We start from the raw sequence: 24739 nt of genomic DNA, 5'->3' as shown, positions 1-24739 counted from the left end.
GCCCTTGCATTTGTATTTTGTCTGTTCTGATTGTATTGATCTTTTATTTTCTCTGTCTCGGTAACTTTGCCCCCCAGATAAAAAGGATTTCTTTACTAATTTACTGAACATATTGCGAATACCTTATATATTGGCAGTACTGGATGGATGCTTAAGGGTGAAGAAAACAACATAGCATGGTAGATAAGAGGGAAAACGTCAATGTTAGACCTGGGCTCATGTCCCGACTTTGTCTTATTAACTGTTACAGACAAGGAGACCTTAGGGAAGCTATGTAATTTTCTAAGCTTTTCTTTATCTGTAAAATGGAAATAATAATACTCATAGGATTGATGTAAAGAACATAGTACATATAAAATAATACAGTGCTTATTGCATGTTAAACACCCCAAAAATGTCAACTGCTCTTATTATTTTATTATCCATTCTCAAGGAGTTCACAGATTAGTATAGGAGACATACTAGTTTTTTTTTCTAATGTGCCATACCCTGTTCTAAGGCCTTTACATAGAGTAATTCATTTAACCTTCACAATAACCCTGTAAAATTGTATGCCTTCATTTTTACAGGTAAGGAAATTGAGATACAGAGAAACTAATTAATTTGCCCAAGGTCAGACAGCTAGTAGGTGGCAAAGCTGGCTTCAGAATCAATGGACTTTACTACACTATTCTGCTTCTCATATTAAGAAACAAACAGAATACAGTGTGCTAAGTGTTCTTATAAATGTATACAATATGCTATGAAAGAGGAGATGGGGAAAGAGGAACATTTAAATCAGCCTGGATGGGAAGCGGACTTGGCCCAATGCATAGGGCATCTGCCTACCACATGGGAGGTCTGCGGTTCAAACCCCAGGCCTCCTTGACCCATGTGGAGCTGGCCCATGCGCAGTGCTGATGTGCTCAAGGAGTGCCCTGCCACGCAGCGGTGTCCCCCACGTAGGGGAACCCCACGTGCAAGGAGTGTGCCCTGTAAGGAGAGCCGCCCAGTGCGAAAAAAAGTGCAACCTGCCCAAGAATGGCACCACACACGGAGAGCTGACACAACAAGATGACACAACAGAAAGAAACACAGATTCCCTGTGCCACTGATAAGGATAGAAGCAATCACAGAGGAACACACAGAGAGCAGACAACTGGGGGGAGGGGGGAAGGGGGAGGGAGGGGAGAGAAATGAATCTAAAAAAAAATTAAATAAATACATCAGCCTGGAATTTAGGGTTTTCAGACAAAGGAAGTTTTGGAGGGTAAGATTTACGTTGAGAACGTGTCCTAGGCAAAAGAAACAGCATGTATGGAGGCACAGGGACATGAAGAAGAATACAGTGTATGGGAACTATACACATTTTTTAAGTCAAGTGAGCACTTTGGGGTAGTAGCACAATGGAGAGTAGAGAGATGTAGTCATGGACCAGATAATGATTGACTTTTCATAAAGTGCTGAGGGATTTGGTCTTTATCTGGAAAACTATGACAAGTTATAAGTAAAAGACTTACTATTGTGTTTTCAGATAGTTGCCTCTAGCAGGAGCAGTAAACCAGGGAGCCAGACAGGCACACCAGAGAGGAAGTCTGTGTGGTCATCCAGCTACAGTTGATGAGGGTCTCAATCAAGGCAGTGGCAGGAAGCATGGATGAGTAAGACCTGGAAGTGATGTAGAGGTGGAAGCACAGAATTTGATGATTGTTTTGAAGGTAGGAGGGTGAGGAAGCCATCAAAAGTGATTACCACATTACTTGCTTGGATGACCAAATGGATGATGGTACCCTCTCCAAAGATAGCTGACAGAAAACAGGGCCAGAATGTTGATTATCCACAAGGATGTGAATGATGAAACCCAGGGAAAGGAAACTATTTTTCCTTAAACCTCTTTCTTTAGCCATGTTCTCCTCTCACTAAGAAGGTAACACTCTCTAGCAGGCCAGAGACATGGAAATCATCCTTGATTCCTTTGTAGCTAATCACCAGTTTCTATAAATTTCATTCTCTAAAATTATCTTTACTGCCAATTATAAAATAATACTGCATTTTAGAAATTTTACAAAGTACAAAAAAGTACTTAAAAGTGGGAGGGGAGCATCAGTAATCTTATTTCACAGAATCAACTACTATCAATATTTTGGCATTTTTAAAATATAATTCACTACCTTTTTACTCCATCATAGGTATTCAGATGATCATAGGTGGTTTTTGTTTGTTTGTTTTAAAGATTGATTTATTGCCCCCCCCCCCCCCCCCCCCCCCCGGCAGCTTATGCTCGCTGTCTGCTCTCCTCTGAGTCTCTATTTGTTATGTCTTCTTACATCAGCTCTCCGGCAGCATAGGCCAGCCATCTCTCCGCACCATGCAGGCCAGCTTGCTTTTCATCAGGAGGGAAATTGAACCCGGGACCCTCCGTATGTGTAGCAATTTGCAATTTGATATGGTTATGAATTCCAAAAATAGATATTGGATTATGTTTGTAATCTGGTCTGTACCTGGGTGTGATTGAGTTATGATTAGGGCTTTGATTGGGCCACGTCATTAGAGCATGTCAAAGGACAGAGTTGAGGGTTTTTTGATGTTGAAGTTTTGATGTTGGAGTTTGATGCTGAAGCCTTAAGCAAGCCCCAAGAAGAGAGGACCTGAGCCAGGAGAAAAACACAGAGAAATAGAGATGGCTCCTTAGACATGGCAGAAAGATAGAGCTGTTCACCTGGTATTCTACAGCTCACCTTGTGGAGAGAGGCAAAGCCTAGAGACCCTCATAATCTACAGCTGACCTTGTGGAGAAAACAGAGGACCTGAGCCCAGAGAGAAGCAAGACCTGGGAAGAGAGGAACCCTGGCAGACATTGCCAGCCATCTTGCTCCAACACGTGGAAATAGACTTTGTTGAGGGAAATAGCTTATGCTATAAAGGCCTGGTATCTGTAAACTCCTACCCCAAGTAAATACCCTTTATAGAAACCAATCCATTTCTGGTATTTTGCATTAGCACCCCTTTGGTTGACTAATACAGTATGGTGGATGGGAGCCCAATCACTTGAGCCACATCTGCTTCCCCATAGCTAGTTTTAAAATTTTCCTAACTTGATTCTAGACTCATTTCTCTCAAAAACAGATAATTCCAAAAGCTAAAATGATCATTCTAAACTGAAAATCTGATCTTATCTGTCATTTAAAGATAAGAAATAGAGGAGGAAGAGCAGGTCTAGCCTGGGAAAATTAGTTCAATTTTACGCAAGTTCAATTTGAGCAACCAGTAGTACATCCAAATAGAGAATTTTAGCAAAAGAAGAGTGAATGGAATTGGGAAGCTATAGAATATGAGTAGTAGTTAAAGCCTCATGAAGAAGTATGAGATTTCCCTGTAGCAAAAACAAACAAAAAAAATTATATGCTTTTTAAATATGTAGTATTTTTATATGGTTCAAAATTCAAAAAGTTAAAAAGTATTTGGAATGAAATGGCTTCTTTCTTTCACAGTCCTTAGGCTGTGACATTATCACTGTCTTATATTTCCTACCAGAAATTTCATGCATATACAAGTAAATAGATATCTTTTTTTTTTTTTTTCCATTTTTGTACACAAATTACAGCATGCTCTACACTCTCCTCTGTAACGTTGCTTTTGTTACTTAATAGTAGATCTTGGAAATTCTTCCATATTGGTACTTAGATCTTCTTATTCTTTATTCCTTTATAGAGGTGTCATAATAATAAGAGCTAGCACTAATTAGATGCCAGGCACTGTTCTAAACACTTTACATACATAAGATCATTTAATCCTGACAATCCTGTGAGGTATAGGTATTTTTCTCATTCCTATGTTAAAGGCTAAAACAACAACTAAACTGCCTCTCATATTTCTGTTGTCCTCATTTTACAGACAAAGGAAACTGGGGCAGAGGTGGGATTTGAATCCAGGTGGTCTAACTCCAGAGTCTGTGTTCTTAGCCACTATGTTATGCTGCCTCTCCATTACAGATGTTTTATAATGAATATTTAGGTGGTTTGCAATCTTTTGTTATAATGAATAACTATGTACTTAGAGTTATATATGTAGATTATTTGACATTTGAGCAGAAATCTAAATGTGAGACAGCCAGTCATTCCAGATCTGAGAGAAGAGTGTTCCAGGCAGAGGGAACAATCCAGAGGCCTGTAATATAGGTAAGTTTGGCCTATTAGGACAACAAGGCTAGTTTGCTAGGAGTGCAGGGAGCTTAAAGAGGTGAGGGAGGTAGGACAAGTTCCTGTAGGATCTTGAGGCTCTGGTAAATTTTTTGGATCTATTCTGAGTGAGAAGGAGCCATTGTAGTATAGTGATTAGGGGAATGATGTGATCTGACTTAGATTTTAGAAGGACCTTTCTGGCTGTTGTGTGGAGAATATACTTTGGGGGTGGTGTAGGGAAGGGTTGCAAGAAGGGAAGCAGGGAGACCCTTTAGGAGGCTATTGTAGAATCTATTCAGGAGTCATTGGTGGCACTGACAAGGGTGGTGGTGATGACATGTAGCCAGATTGTGATATATTTTGAAGGGATGTAGGATGTGAAGAGAAGAAAGAACCAAAGAATGACCCCTAGTCAGCTTGAGCAGCTGGGTGGTGCCCATATACCATGATGGCAAACACCAGAGGAAGTATGGGTTTTAGGGGGTATATTAGCCTAAGGGGTGCTGATGCAAAGTACCAGAAATCTGTTGGCTTTTATAAAGTGTATTTATTTGGTATAAAAGTGTAGTTACAAGGCCCTAAAGAGTCCAGCTCAAGGTTACTTCCTTACCAAACTCTCTTGCCACATGTTGTAGCAAGATGGCGAATGACATCTGCAGGGGTTCAGCCTTCCTCTTTCCTCGTAAGGCTCCTTCAGTCCAGCTTCTTCCAGTCTCAGCTCTAGATTGTCATAGGGCTTGTCTCTCTTCCCAGGACTTCTCTTTCTGGGCTCAGCTGCTCTGGTCTCTTCCCAAGGTCAGCTGTAAATTATCAAGTGAATGGCTCATCTCTCTTCCCAGGGCATCTACCATGTCTATGGAGCTGTCTCTCTTCCTCTGTGTATCTTCTCTGTGTTCTTGATTGAACATCCATTTATAGAGCTCACCAAGGGGGCAGGAACTCAACCCTGCAAGCCCTAATGACTTGGTTGAATCAGCACCCTAATCTTGATTTAATCAAGTAAATGTAAAGCCTTTGAATTTAACACAAAGGGTATCATGCCCAGAGAAACAGACCAGTTTACAAACATAATCAATATTGTATTTTGGAATTCATAAATAATACCAAACTGCCACAGGGGAAATTAAGAGTTGATTTATAAACTGCAGAGTTTTAGATGCCTACTAGTTATCCAAGTGGAGATTTGAGTAGATAGTTAAATATAGGGGATAAAAATTGAAGAAGAAATCTTAGGAAACATTAACAACTAGAAAACAGCTAACTTTTGTTAGGCATTAACTATATGCTATATGTTTATGCTTGGCAGTTTACACAGTTTCTCATTTAATACTCACCCGAAGCCCATAACTTAAATATATCATTTTACAAGGATTGGAGAGCAAGTAACTTGACAGTGTCAAAAAAGTTAGTAAGTAATGGTATCAGAACTTGAATTCAGATGACTGACTTTTTTACAGAACCAGCATTCTGTTGCCTGGCAACAATTTAAATATTCATGTCTATGTGTACTAGTTCTTGTATATTATTAAATATATCTTATACCTCTGTTGTTATGTTCAGGGTTTCATATGATTCTTGTAGTAATCCTGTGAGGTAAATAGATTTTGTCCCAACTTTAGTGATATAATAGACTACAAATTGAACAGTGTGTTCAGGTACCCACAACCAGTAAGTGGAAGAGTAGGAACTTGAATCCAAGTCTCCCATATTTTAGCTGTCTTTATACCAACCCGTGCTGCCTTCAGAATTGCAGCTTCTCATCTGCCAAAGAGAAGAAAGAACGTGTTTATCCACTAATGTCATGAGAATAGACAGTCGTAAATCTTAGGAACTTCTCAGGATAGTTTGTTGTTTCATTGTTATCTCTTCTGTCAGGTATGTCCGCATGTTGGGGGCACTTTACATGAGGCTGACAGGCACTGCAATTGATTGCTACAAGTACTTGGAACCTTTGTACAATGACTATCGGAAAATCAAGAGCCAGAACCGAAATGGGGGTGAGTATGGTTGCCGAGTCTCTGGAGCTTCATCCCTGAGCCAGTTTTTATTTCACCAGTCCCTCTACTCTCACAGTATCACATACAATATGAGTGTGTCTCTTTTCCTGTTGTTAGTGTCCTAATCCAGGTCTTCCATCTTCTTCACGGAGAATACTCCATCTGACCAGTAATTTCCTCTTGCCCTTAGCCAATATGCCCCTGCCTGTATTCCAACTGCAAACTGCACCTTGTTTGATACTTGCCTTATTTGATACTAACCTTGCATCATGTGCTCCTTCTACACTGGTCTTCTCACTCTTCCTTGAACTCGTCATGTTTCTTTAGTGGCTTTAATGTCTTTGTACATGCTGTGCAAATGAATACTCACAAGATCTAACTCCAGAATTACCTTTTCCGTAAAAGCCTTCTCCAGACAGATTCAGTTTTCCATATATAACAGCCTCACACTTCTTTCTACTGGCTTCTCCTTCATTACTGTTCTTCACTTTGCAGTATATAGATCAAGTTTGCTCATACTTATGTCCCACTGAAAAATACTAAGTGTAACCAAGAGGGGCAGCTTTATACCTTTTACAAAGTGATTCTTTCTGTGGTAAAGTGGAATTAGGGTAATGCAAACCAATAAAAACTTTTTCTTTTCTGCTCACTTGTGTCATAACAAAAGATTGATAACATTTGCCTTTCCTCTCTACATGTATCATTAAACAGTAGAAGGTTAGAAATTGGTATTATACTTGAAACCTTTGTTAACTTACGATTCCCTCCACTGAATAATTACATATTAAGTGCTGATAGCCTGCCACACACTGTGCTGTGTACTGAATATAGCATGTTAGACAAGATGGATATGGTCATGGAGCTACTTATTTATGATTATATTCTATTAAACAAGACAATTCTCAACCTATTGACATTTTGGGTCAGATATCTTTGTTATAGTGTGCTGTCCTTTGTACTATTGAATGTATAGCACTACCTCTGACATCTACCCACTAGATGTCAATAGCACATCCTTAATTGGGGTCACAATTGCCCCTGGTTAAGAACCACTGAACTAAAGTAATGTTCACTATGGAAATTCAGCAAGTGTCACTCCATGTACCATATAAGATACATGTTTTGTACTCAGAAACATAGTGGGTTCACATGAGAAATTACACTTCATTTATAGGATCTAATCAAGAACATCAACGTAACTCACAGCTGTTAATACTTGTTTTTGTGTTTGTCTCCTCTGCTGGTTGGGACAGTTTCATTCATCCCTTTATCCTCAGTTCCTACAGGAGGTCTGGAATATAAATGGCCTTAATAAAGGTGGGTTGAAAGAATGAAGATAGGTAGTGATGACAAGGCAAGAACAGTAGTTTGAGCCCAGGTTTGACAGTAGTCCCTCCTGTGTGATTACTGCATTGCAGTGGTTTTATTAGTAAATGTACGGTGGAAAGGGAAGTGGCAGAGAATTCATACTTTCTATACGAAGCACTCCGGTAGATCTTTTACATGAAGAGTCTTATACATCTTTTACCTTGTGGCTATCTAATCTGTTATTTCCAAGTTGCTAGAGCTAATGATTTTTCTTTCAGAGTTTGAACTGATGCATGTGGATGAGTTTATTGATGAGCTATTGCACAGTGAGAGAGTCTGTGACATCATTCTGCCCCGGCTACAGGTAAACAATTAAGGTCTCTTATCAAAGTCACCCTTCCCCCCAAGACAGACAGACAGACATACACACATACATATACATTAAAACATGGGTTCTCTTATAGTCTCATGTCTATGAGAAAGATATGGGATTGAGAGTGACAAGATAGCAGAAAAAATATTTGAAAGATACAGCTTTAAAAGTGAATAGTTGGAGGAAACTGATGTGGCTCAACCAGTTGGGCTCCTGTCTACCATATAGGAGGTCCAGGGTTCTATGCCCAGGGCCTCCTGGTGAGAGCAAGCTGGCCCACGCAGAGTGCCGGGCCACCCTGGAATGCCGCCCCATGCAGGAGTGCCCGCCTACATGGGAATGCCACCCAGCACAGGAAAGCCACCCCACACAGGAGTGCCGGCTGAGAGCTGGCGCAGCAAGATGATGCAACAAGAGACACAGAGGAGAGAAAATAAGATGCAGCAGAACAGGGAGTTGGGGTGGTGCAAGAGAGTAATCACCTCTCTCCCACTCCAGAAGGTCCCAGGATTGATTCCTGGAGCTACCTGATGAGAATACAAGCAGACACAGAAGAACCCAGAGCAAATGGATACAGAGAGCAGACAAAGGGAATGGGGGTGGGGTTGTAGAGAAATAAAATAAAAAAATTTAAAAAAAGCAAATAGTGGGGAGCGGGTGTAGCTCAGTGGTTGAGCACTTCCTTCCCATGTACAAGGTCCTGGGTTCAATCCCCAGTATGTCCTTTAACAACAACAAAAAGTGAATAGTTAATAGTTCCTTAGGATGATAAGTCAAGGAGTAGTGTTTTTAAACTTGGTTAGCAGCTTTTCTCACATTGATCATCATATAAAACCCAGGATATAAGATAAAAGTAGAGTTGATATAGTCAGAGGACCAGGAATGATAGACTCAGGACCCTTAGCCCCTTAAATCTCCCCTTTATCATTGCACATCTCCCCAGTGATAAATGATAGTCCACAAAGCACCTTTCAGGAATATGATTTAGAAACTACTGTTTCAAAATACAAAGGGAAAGAATATAGATAGCCTAAAAAGAAAGGACATAGATTATAGTGGAGAGATGACTGAACCAGGAATTAGGAGATCTAAGTTTCTGTATAGTTATACAGTGATCTAGCTGTGGAACTTATTATTTTCCCATCTATAAAATGAGGAAATTAGACTAGCTCAGTGACCTTTAAATTACGCCCTGTGGGACTGTTGTAGGGCTATTGAGAGAAACAAGAGGAGACTTACCCCCCACCCCCAGATATTCCAACTAAGGCAGCTCCTTTTTCTTTAGGTTATATATTGGACTTCAGTGAGATTTCATTTCAACTAAGACTTTAACAAAAAACACATGGTTTTATTGAGATATAATTGGCATATATACACTGCACCTATTTAAAATATACAGTTTGGTAAGTTTAGAGATGTGCATACACCTGTGAAACCATCACCACCACAATCAAGAGAGTGAACATATCCATCACTCACCAAAATTTTCTCCTTTTGTGTAAACCCATCCTCCTGTCCCTTCCACTCACCTACAAGTAACCACTGATACTCTGTCACAATAGATTTGTTTGCATTTTGGGATTATACAGTATCTACTCTTTTTTGTCTTTTTTCACTCTACATGATTATTTTGAGCTTCATCCAGGTTATTGTATGTACTGATAGTTTTTTTATAGTATTCCTTTGCATGGCTAGATTGCAATTTGTTTATCCATTCATCACTTTATGCAGAATTGTGGGATACGAATTCAATATGCAAAAATCAGTTCTATTTCTGTACACTAGCAATGAACACTTGGAATTTGAAATTTTACTTAAAAGTTACATTTTCAATAGCATCAAAACTATAAAATAATAAATAAAGGACAATTTTGTCAAAAGATGTGCAAGACCTGTGTATTTAAAACTGCAAAACATGGCATTACTGAGAGAAACTGAAGAGGACCCAAATAAATGGAGAGGTGTGTCATATTCATGGATTATAACTTAATATTGTTAAGATGTCAGTTCTCCCCAGATTTATAGATTCAGTGCAATCCCAATCAAAATCCCAGGAGACTTTGTAAAACTTGACAAGCTGATTCTAAAATTTATATGAAAATACAAAGGACCTAGAATGTCCAGAATAACTTAGAAAAAGAACAAAGTAGGATGACAAATGCAACCTGATTTCAAGACTTTTAAAGCTGTAGGAACCAAACAAAGTTGTATTGGCATATAGGGAGACAGATCCAAATAAAGGGAATAGCAATAGCCCCACACAGATATGGTCTTTTGATTTTCTACAGATATTTTCTACAGAAATGTCGGGGCAATTCGATTGAGAAAGGGTAATCTTTTCCACCAAGAGTGCTTTAAAAATTGAATAGCCATTGTGTAAGCAAATGAGTTCCTACCCTTAACTCACACCATATATAAAAATTAACTTGAGGGAAACGGACTTTGGCCCAGTGGTTAGGGCGTCCGTCTACCATATGGGAGGTCCGCGGTTCAAACCCCGGGCCTCCTTGACCCGTGTGGAGCTGGCCATGCGCAGTGCTGATGCGCGCAAGGAGTGCCGTGCCACGCAAGGGTGTCCCCCGCGTAGGGGAGCCCCACGCGCAAGGAGTGCGCCCGCCCGTGAGGAGAGCCACCCAGCGTGAAAAGAAAGAGCAGCCTGCCCAGGAATGGCGCCGCCCACACTTCCCGTGCCGCTGACGACAACAGAAGCGGACAAAGAAACAAGACGCAGCAAATAGACACCAAGAACAGACAACCAGGGGAGGGGGGGAAATTAAATAAATAAATAAATCTTTAAAAAAAAAAAAATTAACTTGAAGAGGATCATAGACTTAAATATAAAAGCTAAGACTACAAAATTTCTAAAAGGAAACATAGGAGAAAATCTTACTAACTTTGGCTTTGACAGAAGTTTCTTTGATTGGACACACAAAGGATGAATTATTTTTTTAAAGCTAATAAATTGGCTTTATAAAAATTTAAAACTTGCTTTTCAAAAGACAATATTAGAAAAATAATAGGGCAAGCCACAGACTGGAAGAAATTATTTTTACAACATATATCCAACAAAGGTCTTCTATCTAGAATATATAAAGGACTCTTAAAGCTTAATAATATGAAACATCCCAATGGAAAAAATGAGTAAGAGTCTAACATACACTTTACCAGAATAGATATACAGTTGGCCAATAAACACATAAAAGGGCACTCAAATCATTACTTTTTAGAGGATACAAATTAAAACCATAATGAAGTATACTACATCCATATTAGAATTAAAATTTAAAAGATTGACCATATCAACTGTTGGCAAGGATGTGGAGAAACAGCAAGTCTCATACACTGCTGGTGGCAATATAAAATGGTACAGGCACTTAGAAAAAGCTGGCAGTTTCTAAAAAGTTAACTCTGCACCTGCCATACAACCCAGCAATTCCTCTGAGATACTTATTCAAGACAAATGAAAGCACAGGTCCACACACATACTTTAACGTGAATATTAAACATTTACTTAAATAATAGCTATATTTGTAGTGTTCAGAAAATGGAAACAAAGCAGATGTCCATCAGCAAGTGAATAGATAAACAAATTGTGGTATATTCATACAATGGAATACTACACAGTAAAAATGAATCAACTATTGATACACATAACATGGATGAATCTCAAAATAATTAGGCTGAGGGAAGGAAGATGCAAAAAAGAAACAGCTTTTTCATTCCATTCATATAAATTTTTGGAAAATAAACTCTAGTGACAAAAAGCAGGTTAGTGGTTGCGTGAGGACGGTGAAGGAGTGGGGAGGTGTGGGAAGGAAAGATTAAAAACATGCATGCTCTTTGCCACATCCACTGCGAGAATGAAGATCATTCTCAGCAACCAGACTGTCAGCATTCCAAAAAATGTCAGCAGTAGGCTGAACGGAGGCACAGTTATTGTGAAGGACCCCAGAGGAACCCTGCAGAGAGACTTCAATTACATCAGAGTAGAACTCATTTGCTTGGAAAGAAAAAGAAGAGGCTTTGGGTTGACAAATGATGGGGCATAGAAAGACATTGGCTACATTTCACACCATCTATAGTCATGTACAGAAAACTATCAAGGGTGTTACACTGGGCTTTCATTAAAAGATGAGGTCTTTGTTCACTTCCCCATCAAAATTGTTGTTCAGGAGAGTGGGCCTCTGGTCGAAATCCAAAATTTCTTGAGTGAAAAATAATCTGCAGGGCCAGTGTTGCTTGTTCAGTATCTTAAGGCCAGAAATGTGAGTTAATTCTTGAAGGAAATGCCATTGAAATTGTATCGAATTTGAATCACAAGGCCACAACCATTAAAAACAAGGATATAAGAAAAATTGGGGATGGTATCTATGTCTCTGACAAAGGAATAGTTTAGCAGATTAATGAATAAGATCTAAGAGTTGTGCAGCAATGGAAACAAAAGATGCCACACCTATTTGTGATTTTAAAGATGCAATAAAATTTATGTTAAAAAAGTAAGGAAGGGGCACAGGTAAACCTTTGGGCTTAATGATCTGTATTATCTTGATCTGGAAATGGTTTTACAGTTATATACGGTGCAAGTCAGTACTCATTGAAATGTATACTTTTGAAATGTATAGGTTATTGTATGTTAATTATATGTCTTTAATACTGTAAAATATATTGCACAAAATCACTGGAATAAATGCCAACTGAGAACCTTTGGGTCTTCCATCATTACTTGTTTCTGATTCCAGATGTCAACGTATGTTAACATGAATTACTATCATTAAGTAAAGCATTCAAGATAAGGGTTGGGAGCAAAATCCCCAAATTGGGGATCCACTACTTCTGGTTTCTTTGTGGATACTACTGCAGTTCAGTGATTTGCAAACAATTTGCTGTATTCCACCTGCTCTGAGTTGCTTGCTGCTTACTAGATTTAAACCAAAAGCAATAATTTAAAGATCAAAAGGACCAGAAAAACTTCAAACATCAAAGTAAGGCGTTGGATTATGTGCATATATTTGATTAATGGATGAAATGAATTTGTTTGAACAACAAACCAACTTGATAAAAGTAATCAGTAGGTGATGTTTAATATGTGTAGATGTTTTAATTAGCTTTACTGTAAAAGTGTGGAAATATATAGAGTGGGTGGTAACACACAGTGAGTAACAACTAATTTATAAATGGGGATGTGACTGAAAATGGTAGTCTAGTTATGTAAATGCCAGTTGACAAAATGCTAGAGAATAATCTAGGAACTGGATAGCACAGTAATCCAAGAGGTGGATGTCATTGTGGTTGATAGTACAGATGCAAGAGTGTCCTTTGTTATCTAGAGCAAATGTATATCACTACTGCAGGGTATTGGGAATGTGGAGAAGCATGGGAAAAGAACAGCTGGAGTGACCTATAGACTGTGGTTAGTAGTAATAATATAATATTCTTGCATCTATGCAAAAGATATACTGTGATGAGACTGAGGCGGTATGGAAAATGTGAGCCAAATGCACACTATGGACATGGTAACAATCGGATGATATTTTATCTGTAGCAAATGGCACACCACATTGTGGTGTGTTGATGGAGGGGTGTTTGGAAATTCTGCCCATGTGCATGATTGTTTTATAAGTTAAAAAATATATTTAAAAAATAATAATAGGGTGGGCTGAGGGGAAAACACACCAAATGTAAGATAAGGACTGTGATTATAGTAGTAAGATTTTTACAATACTCTTTCATAATTTGTAACGAACGTCTCATGACAATGCAAGGTGTTGGTGGAGGGTTGATGTATGGGACCCCCGTTTGATGTTATGCGTGTTTTCTTTGTAAGTTCACAACATTTACTATATACTTAATTGTTCATGAATGTTCATATATAAATGATATAAAGATAATAATAGGATTGGTTGAGGGAAAAATACTTTGTTTGGTAGTAATATTTTGACAGTGCTCTTTAATCATTAGTTAAAAAGGCTTAACAACAATGCAAGTTATTGGTAGAGTGAGTTATGAAAGTCCTGTGTGATGTTATATATGTTCGTCTTGTAAGTTCACAACTATTATACACTAATTGTTTATGTATTTTTCTGTATGAGTGATATAGTTCAATAAATTTTTAAAAACATAATCAGTAGGGGAAGCAGATGTGGCTCAGATAGTTGAATACCCACCTCCCACATGGCAGGGTTCCTGGGTTCAGTTCCCACTGCCTCCTAAAAACAAATAGCTAGCAGACATTGAGCAAAAACAATGAACAGACAACAAGCAAAACAATGAGCAGACAACAGCAAGACAATGATTCAACAATGAGCAGACAATGAGCAAAAAAAACCAAAATGAGCAGGGAGTAGATGTGGCTCAAGCAGTTGAGTGCCTGCCTTCCACATGGGAGGTCCCAGGTTCAGTTCTGATGCCTCCTAAAGAAAAAAATAGACACAATAAACAGACAACAAACAAAAACCACAAGCACACTAGTACAAACAATGAGCAAACATGAGGGAGCCATCTTGGATGGGGAGAAGTAATTGGTAGATGAATGCTCACACTTAAATTCAGTGGACCAAATCTTCCTCTGCATTGACCCAGTTATAGCCCTATAAAATTTTAAAACCTGAAAATGGACGTGGTATAACTTTCCTGTTTCATATTGGCTATTGTAGAGAGTGTAGTAAAGAGAGATTTCAAATCTGAAAATCTACTTTCAAGGCCCAGTTATTAACCCCCAGTGAGGGTTACATTAGCTATTTTATTATCTTTTACTTTTATCTTTAGAAATATTGCAAGAAATGAAAGCTTTTGTATGCAAAGAATTTGTAGCTAAGGAGTCTAAAATCCAGTTAGCTTTAACAAAGTCTGTTAATACAAGTGAGGTGCTCTGCGTGCAGTCTAGAAGAAAGACCACAGAACAAGAATTTGTTAGTGTTTATCAAATCCTGCCCAGGGGAGAAATTGAAGTCTGGCTGATAAATGTTTTCACTTCACCAAGAGGTATGCTTTGGTGTGGGCCTCTGTGTGTCCTGGATGAAGTTACCCTAGAGACTACCTTTTTTGCTCTGATTCTTTTTTTTTTTTAAAGCAACTTGCAAGTCATAAATTTTGCTTCTGATGTGCCTTGATATTGACAACAAACCTTTGTGAAATATATTCTCATTCTTTCAAACACAAATACTGTGAATTAATATATTGACTTCAGTGTCTTTTGAGACTGGTGAACATGAGGGATTCTGCATGCCCTGTCTGATACAGTCCTAGATCCCAAACTGTGGTGATTCTGTGACCTTGAAGAGCCTTTTTCCAAATAGCTGATTTCATTAAGTTGCATGTCTGTCTCATTTCTCCCAAACTGTAGGATTTTGATTAGAGATGAGTGAAATAGAGTACAGATGCTACTGTTTATTCTGGGGCTATCCATTTAGGCCCTCTAATGTTCTTTACATCCTTGGCACAAGAAAATGATGAGGGGGTCTTATGACTCAACCAGTCCGTTTGCAATTTTGAACTCACCTTTGCCTCTCACTTAGTCACTTAGTAAGCATTTGTTAAGCCACATTCCAGGCGAAAATGGACCCAGATTACTTGGATTGTTTGTTTATATACTGTGCCCAGTCCAAAATGCTTTAATCCAAACAGATGCCTGGATTCTGAGTCTGATGGAGAGTTGGATCCAAGGCACTCTTCAACCCCTAAACTGGGCTGATCCTTAATGAATCTCTTGGGGATAATTCTGGGCTGGGCCTCTTCCAGTGGAACTATCAACCAACATAGTCTCAGCCACAAACTTAGTGGGCTTTGAATTTTCTGTGTATTGACTCTAGGTTACACCTGTACTGATTGATATTCTAGTGACCTTAATGTGTAAGATTAGAGAGTTGGGCCTATAATAGCAAATGAAATTTTGTTCCCTTTAGCTTTGTATTTAAGTACGGGAGCTTACACCTTAGGAAACTCTTGAACTGTTTAGGGCAGGGGTTCTTAACAAGGGGTCTGTGAGCTTGAGTTGAAATTCAAAAGAACGTTATTCTTGTGGGGACGTGTTGGTGCAGGTGTGATATATTTATTAAATAATATGGAGTATAGTGTGGACTTAATACGGGGTCCTTGGTTTTCACTTGACTGGCAAAGGGGTCTGTGGAACAAAAAAGGTTAAGAACCCCTGGTTTAGGGTGTATTTGAAATGAAATTGCCTGAGCTGTTCGAAGTTTTTTCCATCAGTCCCACAAGTACAGTTTTGGGGCTTCAGGACATAGAGGAGATAACGAAGACTTCTTACTCTTATTATTTTCTCTGTAGAAACGTTATGTGCTAGAGGAAGCTGAACAACTGGAGCCTCGGGTTAGTGCCCTGGAAGAGGACATGGATGACGTGGAGTCTAGTGAAGAAGAGGAGGAGGAGGATGAGAAGGTCAGGCACCTGGGTGCTTAAGGTTTGGGGAAGGGGTCATTGATGGCTGGGAGTTGTCCAATTTTTAACTTTCTTTAACCAAAAAACAAATAGCAATGTTTAGTCATTAAGAGTTTGAGGCTTTAAAGTCAAGTAGAGCTTGATTTATATCTCTCCTCTACCATTTATTAGCATTATAATCTTGTATAAATTACTTCGCCCTCAGTTTTCTCCTTTGTAAAGTGAGGATAATGATTTTATCTTATGACTACTATGAGTATTAAAGAGATGATCTACATAAAGCCCTTAGCATAGTCTTGACATATTATAATTGCCTAATGATGGTTACTAAAATTAATACTTGGGAGAAAAAACACTTTTCATAACTGAACCTATCCTGAAGAATAAATCTAGTTTAGGAAAAAACACCAGCTGTACAGTCAAGGTCTTTCAAGTTATAATGCTGAAAAGTTGAAAGCTTTCCAGCAATCAAGTAGCAGTCAGGAAACTATTGTATCAGCTCAACATACTATTAGGCAGCCATTAAAAATTTTAGGAAAAGTATGATAATATAGAAAATGCTTATGTTGAGTTAAAAAAGCAGGAACAGAAACCTATTTGTGATTAAAGTTGTAATAAAAAATACATGCATAGAAAAAGGCAGAAAGGAAATACAACAGGAAGTTTTACTCCTGAATATATTTAGATGGTTAGGACTATGAGTAATTTTCCTTTCTACTTCTCTATTTTTGTTTAATGTACTTATATTAATTTTATATGGGAAGATGCTGCTATTCTCTAGTTTTTAGATGTATTCAGTGTTGTGGATTTTTTTTAACCTCTTTTATTTGTTAATAGTTTAAAATATATCAATTCATATATGCAAGAGATTTTAAGTTAAAAGGTGAGAAATAAAGTATGATGTACTGAAAACCTTTGAATCTACCAGCAAATCAAGAATTAGAGTATTAACAGTAATTTGCATCTACATGTGCATGTGTTTTTCTTCCCTATTCCCTAGCCCTACTTCCCCCTCAAGGGTAATTTTTCTAAAATAATTGACTATCTTCTTTTTGAATTTAATCACACATGCAGAGCCTTTGCTTGATATATAGATTATGCATTGCACTTAAATCAAGGTGTACCATTCACATTATAAAATCTGTGAAGGGCCCTCAGGAACTGTGCAACACAGGGACTCTGCACATACATAGCTCTTTCTATATGTTATATGTATAGTTTTGGTGGTTTTTGTTTGTTTTTAAAGATTTATTTATTTATTTATTTATTTATTTATATTCCCCCCTCCCCCTGTTGTGTGCTCTCTGTGTCCATTCACTGTGTGTTCTTCTGTGACCACTTCTATCCTTATCAGCGGCACTGGGAATCTGTCTCTCTTTTTGTTGCATCATCTTGTTGTGTCAGCTCTCCATGTGTGCAGCGCCATTCTTGGGCAGGCTGCACTTCCTTTGGCACTGGGTGGCTCTCCTTACAGGGCACACTCCTTGTGCATGGGGCTCCCCTACGTGGGGGACACCCCTGTGTGGCACAGCACTCCTTGTGCGCATCAGCACTGCGCATGGGCCAGCTCCACATGGGCCAAGGAGGCCCGGGGTTTGAACTACAGACCTCCCTTGTGGTAGACAGATACCCTATCCATTGGGCCAAGTCTGCTTCCCTAGTTTTGGTTTTTAACTCTATAAAAGTGATAACCATATTATAGTCTTATAGGGCTAGGATTGATGTTTTTCACTCAATACATTCCCAGCATTCATCTGTGTTGTGGGTATAGCTAATAGTCCATTCATTTTTACAACTGTTATAATAATAATTTGTGTAAATATGTTATAATCTCTATCAAAGGGCATTTGTGTCTTCTAGGTTTTTTATTTAAAACATTCTTCTTTCTTGGTATACACATGCAGGAATTTCTCTTAGGTATATACACCTAGGAATAGGATTGCTGAGTTGTAGACATGCATAAATTTGAGGACTTGAGATGTTATCAGATTATAGTTGAAACAAATTATACTTCCACTGGGTACAAATATAAGGTCCTATTGCTCCAAATCTTCTCCACATTTGCCTTATTAATTTTTGCTTTGTTTAGTTTTAGTTTGCTTCCCTGCTTACTACTGAGGTTGAACATTTTTTTATGTTTATGGGCCACAGTTATTTACTCTTCTTCTGAAATGTCTGTTTATATTTTTTTTGCCCATTTTTCAACAGAATTGCTTGTCTTGGTTGGTTATATGTGTTACGGTTATCTTTGCCTAATCCGCATTGCTTCTCTTTTTACTTTGTGTCTTTGATGTACAGAAAAGTTAGTTTTATTGTAGTTGAACTTATTAGTCTTTCCTTTTATTTATTTTATTTTATTTTATTTTATTTTTTTATTGACTTTGTAATAATATTACATTAAAAATATATATATATGAGGTCCCATTCAACCCCACCACCCCCACCCCATCTCTCTCCCCCCAGCAACACTCATTCCCATCATCATGACACATTCATTGCATTTGGTAAGTACATCTTTGGGCACCTCTGCACCTCATGGTCAATGGTCCACATCATGGCCCATACTCTCCCCCATTCCATCCAGTGGGCCCTGTGAGGATTTACAATGTCCGGTGATTGCCCCTGAAGCACCATCCAGGGCAGCTCCATGTCCCAAAGATGCCTCCACCTCTCATCTCTTCCTGCCTTTCCCCATACCCATCAGCCACCATATCCACTTTTCCCAATCCAGTGCCACCTTTTCTATGTGGACATTGGATTGGTTGTGTCCATTGCACCTCTATGTCAAGAGGAGGCTCAGATTCCACATGGATGCTGGATGCAGTCCTCCCACTTTCAGTTGTAATCACTCTAGGCTCCATGGTGTGGTGGTTGTCCTTCTTCAACTCCATCTTAGCTGAGTGTGATGAGTCCAATGAATCAGATTGTAGGTGTTGGAGTCTGTTGAGGCTCAGGACCTGGCTATCACATTGTCAGTCCAGAGATTCAAATCCCCTAAATATATCTTAAACCCCAACACTAACTGCACCTCCAGCACATTAGCATGAAAGTCTTATGAAGAGAGATCCCATCTGAGTCCAGATTCATCACACATAAACACCATTTCCAAAGAGGGGCCATCTGACCTGGTAGTTAACCCCATCGGCCATGACCATAACTCCCATGGGTCTCTTTAGCCCTCAAAGGAACCAATACCTGGAGGTTGTATCTGCTTTATCTGTCTCTCAGACTCTGCTCAGTTGTGCATAAGGGCAATCCTTCTGACAGCCTCCAGACTCTTTTTTAGAGACTCGTAGCCATATAAACTCATTTCTCCTTTCCATTTCCCCCTTACATTAGGTCAAACAGCATTTTAAAGTCATGTTATTTTATGTAGACAGGGATATTCTGCTGATCCGCATTGAACCTTCCGTATAAGGTCATTTTCCAGAGTCTTTCCTTTTAAAGGTAGCATTTTCATGTGTCTTATTTACAATATCAAAAAGATAAAGTTTTTTTTTTGCCCATGTTAAGGCTTAATTTACCTGGAATTAATTTGTCCTTTCACATATGAATAACTAGTCGTCTCATACCTTTTTTTAGAAAGTCTATTCTTTCCCCACTGATCTGTATTTCCATTTCTTTCATATTTCATAGTTCCATATACGTGTAGGACTATCTCTGGGGTCTTTCTTTTCTGCTGGTCATTTTCTCTTTCATGTTCAAGTACCACAGTGTCTTAACTATATAGATTTATAAAGTCTTGCTATTTAGTAGGGCAAGCATTCCTTACACTTTCTTCTTCAATAGCATCTTCAATAAAATTTTATTTTTTTATTTATTTTATTTATTTATTTTATTTATTATTTTTGGGCCATTGCTTCCCCCTCCCCCCCATTTTAAAAATAATTTATTGCAGCATGTAATTCATACATAAACATATATAAATATTAAGTGTATAGTAACAGGTGTGAACTTACAAAATAAACATGTATAACATCATACTGGGCTCCCACACCTCACCCCATCGCAAATGCCTTGCATTGTTGTAAAACATTTGTAACAAAAATTATGAAAGAGCATCTTCAAAGTATCATTAATAACTATAGTCTGTATCTTACATTTGGTGTATTTTTCCCCCAATCTACCCTTTTTTTTTTTATACACCTAATTTATTTAAAGTATCACTGGTATTTGGTATAATCACCAATTTGTGCATTCATTACTTCATTCAGTAGAGCATTTTCATTAATCAAAAAAAAGAAAAACCACTGTCATAACCATATGTTAGTACATAGATTAAACCTCAGCTTTCCATTCTCTAACCACAGTCTATTCTCCGTTGACATAGTCTAGCTATTAAGTCCATGAGTTTGCTCATTATGTTTAGTTCATAATAGCAAAATCATACAGTATTTGTCCTTTTGTGTCTGGCTTACTTCAGTCAACATAATGTCCTCAAGGTTCATCCATGTTGTCATATGCTGCATGACTTCATTTCTTCTTACAGCTGAATAGCATTCCATTGTGTGTATATACCAGTTTGTTTATCCAACACTTGATGGACACCTGCATTGTTTCTGTCTTTTGACAACTGAATAATATTGCTGTGAACATTGATGAGCAGATGTCTGTTTGTGTCATTGCTCTCAGGTCTTCTGGGTATATACCTAGTATGTTGCTGCAACGTGGGGACAAGCCTGCCTTCACAAGGAGGCCCTGGGACATGAACCGAGGGCCTCCCATATCGTAGATGGGAGCCCAACTGATTGAGCCACAGCCACTTCCCTACCATGCTGTTTTGACCACTGTAGCTTTATAATAGACTTCAGAGTCAGGAAGCATGTGTCCTCCAATTTGCCATCTTTTTTAGGATGTTTTTGTCTATACAGGACCCCTTTCCCTTCAAATAAATGTAATAATTGACTTTTTTATTTCTGTAAAGTAAACCATTGGAATTTTGGGTGATAGTGCATTAATATATAAATCAGTTTGTATAGAATTGATATCTTCTTGATCTTTAGTCTTCTCTTCCATGAACATAGTAATCAGAGCTCCTTTGATTTCTTTTAGCAGTTTTTTGTAGTTCTCTGAATACATATTCTTTACATTCCAGGTTAAATTATTTCTAGATATTTGAGTCATTTTGTTGCTAATGTAATTGGAATTTTTTTCTTAATTTCCTTTTCAGCTTGTTCATTACTGGTATATATAGAAACACTACTGATTTTTGCTCATTGATCTTTTATCCTGGACTTCATTGGACTTCATTTATTAGCTCTCATAACTTTGTTGTGGATATTTCAGAATTTTCTAAATACAGGGTCATGTCATCTGCAAATAATGAGAGCTTTACTTCCTCTTTTCCTATTTGGATGCCTTTTTTTGTTTTGTTTTGATTGAGCTTTTCCTTGCTTCACTGCTCTAGCTAGAACGTATATCAAAATGTTGAATAACAATGGTGACAGTTGGCATCCTTGACTCATTCCTGATCTTAGAGGGAATGCTTTCAACTGCTTCCGTTTGAGTACAGTGTTGGCGTAGGATTTTCATATATGCCCTTTATTATGTTGAGGAACTTTCCTTCTATACCTGTTTTTGAATGTTTTTATTAAGAAAGGATTCTGGATTTTGTCAAGTGCCTTTTCTGCAGTGAGATGATCATGTGGGGTTTTTTTCCCTCTTTGATTTGTTAATGTGGTATATTACATTGATTTTCTTATCTTGAACCACCCTTGCATACCAGAAAGAAAATCCACTTGTGGTGTGTAGTTCTGTTGATATGCATTTGGATTCTATTTGCAAGTCTTTTGTTGAGAATTTTTGCATCTGTGTTCATTAGAGAGATTGGTCTGTAATTTTATTTTCTTTTAGTATCCTTAGCTGGCTTTGATACTAGTGTGAGGTTGTCTTCATAATACATGTTGGGTGGTTTTCCCTCCTTTTTAGTTTTTTGGAATAGTTTAAACAGGATTGGAATTAATTCTTCTCAAAAAGTCTCTTCCCGGACATTTCTTTCTTGGGGGAATTTAGATGACTGATTAAATCTCTGTGATTGGTTTGTTGACTTCCTCTATTTCTTGTAGAGTTAATGTAAGTTGTTTGTGCATTTCTAGAAATTTGTCCATTTCATCTAGGTTGTCTATAATTTGTTGACATACCATTTCTGATAATATCCTCTTATGATCTTTTTTATTTCTGTGTGGTCAATTGTAATGTCTCCCTTTTCATTCCTGAATTTATTTGCATCTTCTCTCTTTTTTCGTTAGTCTTGCTAAGGGTTTGCCAATTTTATTGATTTTCTATAAGAACCAGCTTTTGGTTTTGTTGATAGTCTCTATTTTTTTGTTGTTCTCAATTTCATTTATTTCTGTTCTAACCTTTATTTCTTTTTTTCTGCTTTCTTTTGAAATGGGTTTGCTATTCTTTTTCTAATTTCTGCAGTTCCGTTAGATTTTTTTATTTTAGAGCTCTTCTTTTTTAAGATAGGAATTTAGAGCTATAAATTTCCCTCATTACTGCCTTTGCTGTATCCCATAAGTTTTTTTTTTTCTTTTAAAGATCTTTTTATTTTTTATTTATTTCTCTCCCCTTCCCTGTGCCCCACCCAGTTGTCTGCTCTCTGTGTCCATTTGCTGTGTGTTCTTCTGTGTCTGCTTGTATTCTTGTCTAGCAGCACCTGGAATGTGAGTCTCATTTTTTTGCATCAGTTTTCCTTACGGGGCTCACTCCTTGCACGTGGGGCTCCCCTATGCGAGGGACATCCCTGCGTGTCACGGCACTCCTTGCGTGCGTCAGCACTGCACGTGGGCCAGCTCATCACACAGGTCAGGAGGCCCTGGGTTTTAACCTTGGACCTCTCATGTGGTCTCGGTGCATGCCCCATCTGTTGGGCCAAATCTGCTTCCCTCCCATAAGTTTTGATAAACTGTGTTCTCATTTTTGTTTGTTTCGAGATATCTACTAATTTCCTTCGCAATTTCTTCTTTGACCCACTGTTATTTAGGAGTGTGTTGTTTAGCCTCCATATATTTGCAAAATTTCCCCTTTCCTGCCTACTATTGATTTCCAGCTTTATTCCATTATAATCAGAGATAGTGCTTTATATAATTTCAGTCTTCTTAAATTTATTGAGGGCTATATTGTGGTCTATCCTGGAGAAAGATCCATGAGTACTTGAGAAGAATGTATAATCTGCTGATTTGGGATTCAGTGTTCTGTATATGTTTGTCAGGTCTAGCACCTTTGTCATAGTCAGGTTTTTTTTCTTGTTGATCTTCTGTCTCGTTCTGTCTATTGATATGAGTGGCATGTTGACGTCTCCAACTATTATTGTAGAGATGTCTCTTTTTCCCTTCAGTTTTGAAAGAGTTTGCCTTATGTATTTTGGGGCACCCTAGTTTATGACTGTTACTCATTCCTGGTGGATTGTCCCTTTTATTAACATATAATGACCTTCTGTATCTCTTACCACTTTTTTGAATTTAAACTCTGTTTTGTCAGATCATCAGTATAGCCCCTGCGCTCTTTTGGTTATTTTTGCATGAAGTATCTTTTTCCCACCTTTCACTTTCATTCTCTTTGAGTCTCCTACAAACAACATATAGATGGCTCATATTGTCTTATCCATCCTGTCAGCCTTTGTCTTTGGCATTTAATCCAAACTCACCTTCACATTTTTATGACATTTTTGCTGGATAAAGAATTCTTGGCTGGCAGTATATCTCTTTCAGTATCTTTATTTATATCATACCACTACCTTCTCACCTCCATGGTTTCTGATGAGAAATCTGCACTAAGTCTTATTGGATGTCCCTTGTATATGATGTTTCGCTTTTCCCTTGCTGTTTTCAGAATTTTCTCTTTATCTTTGGTGTTCTGAATAGTGTGTGTCTTGGGGTAGATCTATTTGGATTATTCTATATGGAGTGTACTGTGCTTCCTGGACATGTATATTTATGTCTTTTATGAAAAGGTAAATTTTCAACCCTTATTTCCTCAATCTTTCCTTTTTCATCTCTTTCTGGAACTCCCATAGCACGTATGTCGGTGTGCTTCATGTTATCATTCACCTCCCTGAGTTCCTGTTCAATTTTTTCCATTCTTTTCTCTCTCTGTTCTTCTCCATTTTCAATTTCAGGTATATCTTTCCTCTACATCGCTGGTTTCTTTCTTCCATGATTTCAAATCTGTTGTTGTGTGCCTCTATTGTATTTGTTAATCCCACATATTGTGTTTAATTCCCATCAGTGCTTTTATTTTTCTATCCAAGATTTGAAAGTTTTCTTTGTGTTCACCCAGTGTCGTCTTAATGTCTTCTCTTTCTTTAGCCATGTCGTCCTTCAACTCCGTAATTTGATTTAGGAGGTTTGTACAAACCTCATTGCTTAGCTGTCTCTAGTCCTGTGTCTTTTCTGGACCTTTGATTTGTTCCTTTGCCTGAGTCATATCTTCCTTTTTCTTAGTATGGCTTGTAATTTTTTGCTGATGTTTAGGCATCTGATTCTGATGCTGTACTTACTCTGATG

General features: G+C 38.1%; 1 protein-coding gene across 1 annotated transcript in view; it reads left to right on the top strand.

The window, feature by feature from the left end:
• The window catches only part of PRPF38A (pre-mRNA processing factor 38A), a 42489-nt gene that overhangs the window by 2903 nt on the left and 14847 nt on the right, over positions 1–24739 (top strand). The window contains exons 3-5 of the mRNA XM_004476503.5: positions 6036–6157; positions 7744–7829; positions 16122–16232. Of these exons, the coding sequence (XP_004476560.1) occupies positions 6036–6157; positions 7744–7829; positions 16122–16232 (319 nt within the window). The remainder of the gene's footprint in view (positions 1–6035; positions 6158–7743; positions 7830–16121; positions 16233–24739) is intronic.

This window comes from Dasypus novemcinctus, chromosome 9, assembly GCF_030445035.2.
Source record: "Dasypus novemcinctus isolate mDasNov1 chromosome 9, mDasNov1.1.hap2, whole genome shotgun sequence".
Lineage (NCBI taxonomy): Eukaryota > Metazoa > Chordata > Mammalia > Cingulata > Dasypodidae > Dasypus > Dasypus novemcinctus.
The sequence above is the reverse complement of the archived record's forward strand: the minus strand, read 5'-3'. Positions and strand labels throughout refer to the sequence as shown.